Source organism: Rissa tridactyla, chromosome 4 (genome assembly GCF_028500815.1).
Source record: "Rissa tridactyla isolate bRisTri1 chromosome 4, bRisTri1.patW.cur.20221130, whole genome shotgun sequence".
NCBI lineage: Eukaryota > Metazoa > Chordata > Aves > Charadriiformes > Laridae > Rissa > Rissa tridactyla.
Window position 1 is genome coordinate 21,537,694 of NC_071469.1, and position 9,357 is coordinate 21,547,050.

The 9,357-nt window shown below is 40.6% G+C and overlaps 1 protein-coding gene across 2 annotated transcripts in view; it reads left to right on the forward strand.

Moving 5' to 3' along the window:
- The window catches only part of LRP5 (LDL receptor related protein 5), a 164,473-nt gene extending 157,190 nt beyond the window's left edge, over positions 1-7,283 (forward strand). For both annotated transcript variants that reach the window (XM_054198037.1, XM_054198038.1), the window contains exon 23: positions 210-7,283. In XM_054198037.1, the coding sequence (XP_054054012.1) occupies positions 210-471 (262 nt within the window). In that variant the 3' untranslated portion in view covers positions 472-7,283. The remainder of the gene's footprint in view (positions 1-209) is intronic.
- The last annotated feature ends 2,074 nt before the right edge of the window (positions 7,284-9,357 follow it).

The following is a 9,357-nucleotide window of genomic DNA, read 5'->3' on the forward strand; positions in this document are numbered from 1 at the left end:
TGGGCTAAACAGTCACGGTGGTCTCCTGGCTGGTCAGGGCCTGGAAGAATGCACTAATGGCTGAGGGTAGTTGTGCCCTTCAAATTTAACACAGTTCGGGTACTTCTTGCTGGGTTCCTATGAAAACCTGTTCATTTTCAATCTCTTTCTCTTTCTTTTTCCCCCAGATTGCAACTAATGCCTGTGCTTTATTGTTTTTGTTTTTTTAGGCCATACCTTATACGAGGGATAGCTCCACCCACAACCCCATGCAGCACAGATGTTTGTGACAGTGACTATACTACTAGTCGATGGAAGGCAAACAAATACTATATAGATTTAAATTCAGACTCAGACCCTTATCCCCCTCCGCCCACACCTCGCAGTCAGTACATGTCGGCAGAAGAAAGTTGCCCTCCATCTCCTGCCACGGAACGAAGCTATTTTCACCTCTATCCCCCTCCACCCTCTCCTTGTACAGACTCCTCATGACCTCAACAGAAGGAACTTTTCCTGTAAATATTTTAAAATATGAACAGATTTAAAATATATATTTTATGATTTAAAAATAAACCGGGGTGGGAATTAAAAAAAAAAGAAATGTGAATAAAAATGGGTTGGAGGGATGGGGCTGTGAAAAATTGTACAGAGGAAAAATATTTATAAAATCGATTTTTTTAACTTAATTTCCATTCTTTTGTGCCATATTTGCCTTTTTGAAGTCATGAAAATGACTCAATCTCCAAAGGATTTGGGGAGGGAATGTTGAGCCTTTTTGCATTTTTAAGTCACTTTTTACATGGAAAGTGTATGTAATGCTTAATGTGAGACAAGAAAGAGAAGTGGCTTGTGGGAGGAGGAGTCTAAAGAAAGACGTAAGTTTATTCGCAGAGAAGAAAAACATTTAAATAAAATTGTCAGTATCTCATCCCTTCACCACCACTGGGAGAAACCATGCAGAGATCACAACCCTCAAACGCTCCTTTTTGCAAGTGAGCTGAATGCTTCACAGCAGAACTCGTGTGCTGAGGCCTGGATTTCAAACCTTAGCATCGAACTGGAAGAACACTTCTTTTGGCCAAACCTTCCACCTTAACTAGGCCCACAGGCATCATGCCCTGCCTCATGTCAGTGCCACTCTGCACATGGCCAACTCTGGAACTGATTCAAGCTAAAAAAGATACCCAGCCCTAAAAAACTTGGTTTAGCTCCAATCAGTTCCACACTTGACTGGCTGAATGGTAGCAGAAGCAGATGTATTGACCTGTGGGTGAGAGCAAGGGGCAGGTTTAAAGTGGTATTTAAGCTAAGAGAAACGCCTGACAAACTGCAGATTTGGTCAGACTCACCATTTTAATTGTGATGAAATCAAGCTACTTCATCCTTCCTTGTGAGACTTTCATGACTGCCTGAGAAGAGGCTGTAGTAGTCGGCTGCTTCTCAAAATGCAGTGCTGCTTCTCTTTTTCCCAAAAGTTCATTAATTCACTGTGCCAGGTGTCTGAGATGTTTGCCTGTGTTGACTTGATCAGAGAATTGCTTCATCTCTAATGTTAATTTTCCAAAGGGGAATGATATGGTCACTTGTATTCATTTAAATGAGGAAAGTTGTTTGGTTTTTAAGCGGTGTTTGTAGAAAATGGTATCTGCATAGCTCAAAACAAAAACATCTGCCATTGGAACAGTTTAGTCATATCTCATTAAAATTTGCCACAAAATCAGTTCAGGTTTAGAAATAGACAGAAAAAGCACAGGGGAGGAAGGAGAGGAAACAAATCTTTCTAATCGTGTTGAAATAAAAGAGATAAACTCTTACACAAACTGCTGTAACCTGAGGATGTTATGATCAGCAAAGTGCTCATATTCCAAGCTCCTACCAAGAAAACCCCTTTGGGAGTGGGGGGCTAGGATCAGTTCCTTTCAAAATGCAGAAGATAAATTTTTGCTTTGATTGCTCTTTTGCTGTGACAAAAGGGACTGGGTATTGTATGGCACTTTATAAATTCAGCTCTGGTGATGATAATGTGAGTGCCTACTTGGGACGTCTGAGGGAAGTTCTGAATATGCATACTCGCACCTGTTTCTGCAGCTGCTGAATAACAGATGTTTTGGGTCTTTGACAGCCTTAATATTGTTGGCAATAATGAAAACTTTTTTCTTGTTTGAACTTAAATTGTACTTGCTTTGGGGTCTTTTTATCAAGTTATTTGAGAGCACATCAGAGGAACCCTACAACTCCAGGACAGAGGTCTTTGTTGTGCTGGTGGAGGGACTGGGACCAGTGTTCTCATCCACTTTGTGTTTTCAGATTTATTAGTCCAGATCTGTTCTTCCTGTCTCTATAGTTCAAGGGTAGGATTTGTGCTGTCCCTGGTGTGTTACTAAAACTCTTAAAGGAGCTTTTACTACCTTCGTGTCTAAATTTTCACTTGAGAGATTGAGCACAAAGAAGATGCCCACCATTTTTCATGGAGAAAAATACAAAATTGGAGAATACAGCATTGGAGTTTAAGAATGGGTTCTTTCCCCATCCCCTATCAACATTAGTAATTCTGCAGTATGCCGAGAGGTATGACAAGGTCATAGTTTGTTACTCTTAGAGTGACTTGGCAGATCTCTGAACAAGTGTTAATGATTTGGTGAAACAAAGCAATTCTCATGTGATCAAGTTTCAGTGAACTAAATTAGGAATATAGATCCGCAGGATATTTTATGTACCGCGTCGATCATATAAAGGAGTACTTGTTCCGCATTACAGCAGTTGGTAGTCCATTTCGTATCATATGTAATTTTGTGCATGATAACTATTCACCATTTATAATGAATTCATTAGTTTAGTTTTGTTACAGTTCTAGCTTGGAGACATACTACGTTATTTTCCTGTATTCCTGTGATGACACTGGATGCAAAATTACATTGATTTTTTTTTTTCATTAAACCACTGATCTTTTTAAAGAGCCGCAACTAAAACAATCCTAACCACTTCATCTGAAGACTTGTATCCTATTACAAAGTTTGGAGTTGGGTCCAAGAAAATTAGCATTCTTGCTGAGAGCTAAACTGTCTTAAGAGTCAAATTCTTTTGGAGCCTGGGTATTCAGGAGGAAGGAAGCACTTGCTGAATGGGGTGAATTAAGCATGTACATTTTGATTTCAGTTGGCCATTCATAGCCTCTTGCTGCTGATGTTGCTGAGAAACTGCCTCCTCTGAGGCACTTGAAGTTTGGTGATCAGAATCTAAGCCCCACACTGCTCCATAATACTGACTTTAAAAGCCTCTTCTAAAAAGTATTTGTATACAAATTTAGCGTCTTAACATTTAAATACTAAATACTACTTTTGATTGCTGTAGGCTATATACTTTAAAAGGGTTACTGCACTCCCGGTGCTAGAAAAGACCAGAAAGAAAATATGAGTGACAGGAGCTACTTGTCTCCAGAAATATCCTCAGTGTGCTCTTAGTTGTTTCCCTCCTGTGAACTTTCAGGCTAAACCATAGAAAACAGGTGCTATTTTCTTCTAGATCAGGATGAGAGAAAGTGTTGCAGGGAGTTGGTGAATGCATATGACAAGTTGTGGCAGTTCAGGGTGGAGTAGGAAATATGGGGGGGGAAAGTTGTGTTTTGGTGAGGTTTAGGCATAGTTTTAACAGTGCAAAAGTTTTCTGTGAGAAAGCTGACTGAAATGTAATAAGAGTTCTCCCCTGAGAACCCGAGGGAGATGCATGTGACTGGACTGCCTGTGTGAGCTTGTGAGTACTTGAATCAGTGTTTTCAACCACTATTTTCCAAGCCCGTTATGACTGCATATTAGCACTTGAAACAGCTCAGGGTGTGATGTAGAACTGTGCCTGGAGAGCAGCTCGTAATGGGCGAATGATTTGATCGATTCTTCGTTACATTTAAAGCACAGATGTCCTAGCAGAGAGCAGCTTACCTGCCTTCCAGTGCCGTCATGAAAGCAGCTACTTGGGTTGTCTTCTCTTTTGTAGGATTTGTCCTATCTGCAGGACAGGTTGAGGCTGGAAGGTAAATGGACAAGTCATGATCTTTGACAGTGAAGTATTTAATTTCAAGCAAAAGTTTTGTGTAAATTACAGATTGACTTTACTTCAGCTAGACTGGTCAACACCCACTGCACCCTGAAATTTGCAGCGGAGGTAATTATTGCTGGATGATTTTGAGGAAGCTTCGTTAGCATTATCCCAGCTGTCTTACTGGTTCAGTTTTTCTCTGTCTGGACAGATTGCATTTAGCCTAAGATTAAGCTAAATCTGTATGTATGACAGATAATGTTTTCTTTAGGGTAGTGTCATAGTACAAAATACCCCATGTCTAAAAATGAGACTGTGCTGTTATCAGCATATTCTAAAGAGGAAGGCGAAAATGAGCGGAAACAATTTTTTTTCGTTTCAAATAATGGGTTTGATTTTCAGTAATAAACCTTGATCTCTCTGGTTTGCAAAGGGTACAAGCACTTCCATAAAAGTTCTGATTCTTTTCAAAGTAACAATAAAATGATGTCTTCCCTCAACACCTGTTCTACACACCTAGGATGGACCTTCTGGAAATCTCCAGGCCCATTTATCCTAGATCTATTTTCCGTCTGATATCCAGGTCATACGCTAGATCTAGGACTCGTCGTGTTCTCCCCATTTTTATGCCAACTGGTGCCTCTTGGATTCTGGGGCTCTTGAAATTCTGAAGCTCTGCGCTCAGCAGTGAAAAAGGGTTTGGAAGCAGGAGCACTCCGTAAGGGCTGCTCACACTGGGCTGATGTGCCAGTCACGAGGACATTGCTCCATTGCCTGTAGGGTCAGATGCCTTTTCTCGGGAGAGCTCCTGTGCTGCTACCCTTCACCAGAACGTCTCGAGCACGTTGTACTGCTTTACAAGTGGGGCCAGTCAAACTTCACAAAAGTTGTGTGTCCCGTTTGCTTCAACCATTTTCGGAAGCAGATCTTTTCTGATGTCAGTTATTTCATTGGGGTATATGTTGAGTCAGTCCAAATGAGTAGCTGTGCTTATAATTGTACTACAAGTGATATCCATTAATGTCAGGAAATGAAAACAGAAGGCAAGCGTGTTCCCAATAATTAATAACACACAAGAGTGCCTGGCATGGAGCCCTGAATTAGAAGTAACGTATTTGCTGTGACAGTGCTGAAGGACATTTTATAAACGTCCATGTTTGGACAGAGCCTTAAATAAGCTGCAGTCAAAGGTGATAGTCGTTTACGGATCAGATCCATTTGTTTCTATGTTTTTATTATGAGTCCTTTATGAATTATGAGTGCAGTCCTCACCGTAAATTTGGCTTGTCTGTAGGAGATTCAGGGAAGGCTGAATCCTAAATTCTGAGCGGTATCTGCTGGTTCTGCTGCTATTCCCTTAGGTATTGCAACACTTTCTGTTCATTAAATTTAAAAACCCCTTTCTTCAGCTATTGTAAGTTTAGCTAAACAGCTTAAGGTATTTACCACATGTTAAATATTAATATACGTAGATGTTTTCAACCCTGTCATGTCCTGTAGCTCGCCTTGCTGAGAACACTTACTCCAGTTTTTTTAAAGGGTGTTTTTCTTTAATTTGTTTATTTTGAGGTTGGCCAACTGTGTTGTGGGCCTTCTCCCATAAGATCGTACTCCCTGGAGGGAAAAAAGGAAAAATTGTTTTTAAATCAATGTTAAGCCTGCTGATAGGAATGATGGAAACCAGCCTGATACAAATGGCTTCTACATTCCACAACAAAATCCTTCAGAATGCCATGTCCTGACATACTGAGAGTGCTCCCAGCCCCCCGTGACAGCAAGCTGCCACGTCCTGGCTGTTCCCAGCATGAGCCACGGCCCTCGCAGCCCACCTCTGGAGTCGGGGGCTGGGGTCTCTCCAGCCAACGCAGAATCCTGGTGGATGGAAGACCACAATGGCAATTCCTAAATGGGTCATTTCATATTGACAAAATACGTGCAGAGAATGTGCTTAGAAGGACTTGCCAGAGGAGAAAAGCAAGTTTGACAGCTACAGCGAGTGACAGACTAATTCACCGACATTCACATCTTTGAAAAACAAGTACTCCCACTGATGCACCTTTCTCTACATAAGAATGGCGCTACTCCTGTGGCAACATGCCCAGGGTAGCTTTGTTTGACAAAGGGAGCGATGTTCCAGTTCGATTTGTACGAAGATCCCGCAGTGTGTAAATAAGTACGAAAGTATTTTGGTTGCAACTACAAACACGATAGTTGTAATTGGAATTCATCAGCCTACGGAGGTAAAACAAAAGCTGTTGAAAATGGGAGGACTGCTTTGCTGTTGTACATGAAATTTGGAAGGCATCATAAACAAAACTCTTAACCCAGACCACTTTCTTCCTTACACCTAATTGTATCGCAATTGCTGCTATTGTAAATGTACATGAATATACAAAGAGTACCAAGAATTTTTATGATAAAACCCCCACACAATCTTTTTTATATTTATATTAAAATGTGTATTCTGCAAACAGCCTAATAATTACAGCTTTATATGTGTATCATTTCGTAGCATTTGTTACTACAAAAGACAACCAAACGCAATACTGCAGTGCCTTGCGTATTTTAACAGTTCAGCATATTAACTGGGGAAGAAAGTAAAGCCTTAAATCACAAGTGCCCCCAGAATCATATGTAGATCGTACTCCACTGGTTTTAACAAAGCTTTGTATCATTGTTAGGGTTCTCACCAGTTAAAATACATACATCCTAAGTTGTGGAACTAACTGAAAGGTGACAACTTAATTTTTTGGAGCATGCATGTCTTGAATTTGTAATACATTGGAATTTCTCTCAAATGCATTATTTCGCGTGAACTTTGATTTACAGATTCATATATTTTTTCAACAGAAATATTGATACCTGTCAAAAATACATAGCATTTGAAAAAAAAAGCCAGTAACTGGCACTTGCGTATTTGGGGATTAAATTGACGCTATTTTCAGATTGTCACTACAGTACTTTTCATAAGAGCCATAACATCATTGTTGTGTTACAGAAAGACTTTACCAATTATTTTTCCAAGCATGGCCTTCTAGCATACAAATGAACTTGGTTAAAACTGTCTTAAGAAAAAATTCTTTGAGTCTTTCGTCACTTCAGACCATTATGACAATTTTCTGGTCATGAAACTGCAATGTTTCTTTATGTTAACAAAACCAAAGTCTTGTTTGAAGTAACTGGTATTTTGTATAAATATCTGTACAGATAACAGACTCTGCATTTGTACTATAGATTATGTGGATTTTGTTTTATAATAAATACTTTTAAAAGATTTTATTAGCAGCCCTTTTTATGAATGAAGCTGTTTCATCATCTACAGTAGAAACAACCAGCCAGTATCACAGTTGGTTTAGATACTGTTTAAGATAGTGTTGCTGTCTCCTTTTTAATTTTAAAATGTACAATAACAGGAAGAGCAAGGAAGTGAAGAGGTTCATTGGAAAACTGATTGCCTTTAGAATTGCAATTGTTAGCTAGCTATAAAACTTACCAAAAGTTTGTTAGCATCATGACCTTATCAAGAATGTTACGCTCCATAGGAGTAATCTCTGTTTTGACTAGACTAGAGCAGATCTGTATTTATTTTTTTTTAATTGTGTGGTATCTTTTAAATTGACACGGTAGGATGTTAAAGTATATTTTTTAACTAATGGCTTCTTTTTTTTATGGTGAACATACTTGAAAACTAGTTCCATTGAGCCTAGTTTGGTCTTGATTTCTGCAGGCAACAAGAGTGGTCTCAGATTTCTGAAATTTACCATCTTAGCCTAAAAGTCAAAATAATCTTTAATCGACATACCCTTGCTCCTGCGTGCTGGTTAGATGGGACTCAGAATGAAGGAAGCCTTTCTGAGCAGTCATCAGCAGTCCTGGTGATGTCCAATTCCATTTCTTTGGATTTTTCCAGGGTAGAAAAGAATGTGGCATACACACTCAGAGACATGCTTCTATTTCCTGCAAAGTTCTTTCAGGTTTTGTATTGTCCTGAACCAGAAAATGTCGACAAAATTTTCCTCTTAGCCACATTACCCTTGCCAATAATACTTCATATAAATGGATCCTGGACCAGGCATGTGATGACTGTGTAACACTATTGATTTTTTTCCATCACTATGACTAAGATACATTTGTAGTTCGAGGAAAAATACTAAAGGATCTGGACTTCTGGTGCTGCGCACAGCTTGGAACTGGCCATCCACCATCCTATTGAGTTAGAAAAGTTGGACCAAATTACCCAGAAGAACAGAAAGCTTTTTAGGATTTCGTATGCCATGAAGCAGAGTGACCCCACTCTTCTTTCCAGAACTCCTGGCTGTAGCTGCACTTTTCGCCTGAGAAGATGCACAAGGTCTTCATCTCTCAGAGTGGACCCTGACGACACAGAAGCTGGTTGCAGGGAGGTGTTTGATACATGTATCCCACACAAGGAATACAGATTTCTGCATCATACCTATCATTCCTGCTCCTCTGATGCCTTAATCCCAGGTGTTTCAGGGTCTCTCTTGAAACTGGAGGAGACAGTATTTTCTTTTTGCTCCAGAAAAGCTTGCTCAGCTGTCTGACTGGATCTTTGTAGCCTTACACTCCCACAGCCGACAGATTCCTTAATGCATTAATTGGGAAATACAGCTCTGTTGCATCATTTGTCCCAATGGAATCTGTTTGTGTTCCCAGGACCAAACCTGCACTCACAGGGAAGGATGCTTAATTCTAAATCTACTGGTCCTGATCTTTCATGAAATTGCCCCAGCTGTTACTGTCCATGGCAAGGCAGATCAAGGTGTTTGGCTGATTCAGTGCATCACTGTCGATTCAAGTGGATAACAAATTGCATCTGGAGACGCTAGGAAGTGGCTAAAGTGGTCAAAATGCATTCTGCCAGAGCGTGGGTGACCCACAGCTGTGCTGAAGAAAAGCCTGATCCCAAACTATGCAGCTATCTGGATCTCCTTTTCTGCTTTATGCCAGCCCCCAAGACACTAGGAGTGAAATGCTGCTAAACAGAGCAGTGTGGAAGGTAATTAAGCATGAGGTAGCTGTGGCCACTTGCTGCCAAAAAGCCCAAGTAGAGTTATGGGGAGAGGAAAGCGCTTCATGCGAAACTAACGCTTTTTAGGACAGGCATTCCCCAGGTAGGTTTGCCTTTCACTCACCAATGCTCTGGGTTGTCCTGTAAGTGAGGGGCCAAGGAATGGTGGTGCACACTGCTGTGGAGAGCAGGGTGGAGGGAAGGCGATCAAGCGTACATGCTCTATGCCTTCCACAAGAGCAACTGACCCCAGCAGGCTGCCCACAGCACAGAGCACTACGTACCACAACGTTTCTCCAAAGAGTCCAGGTGGC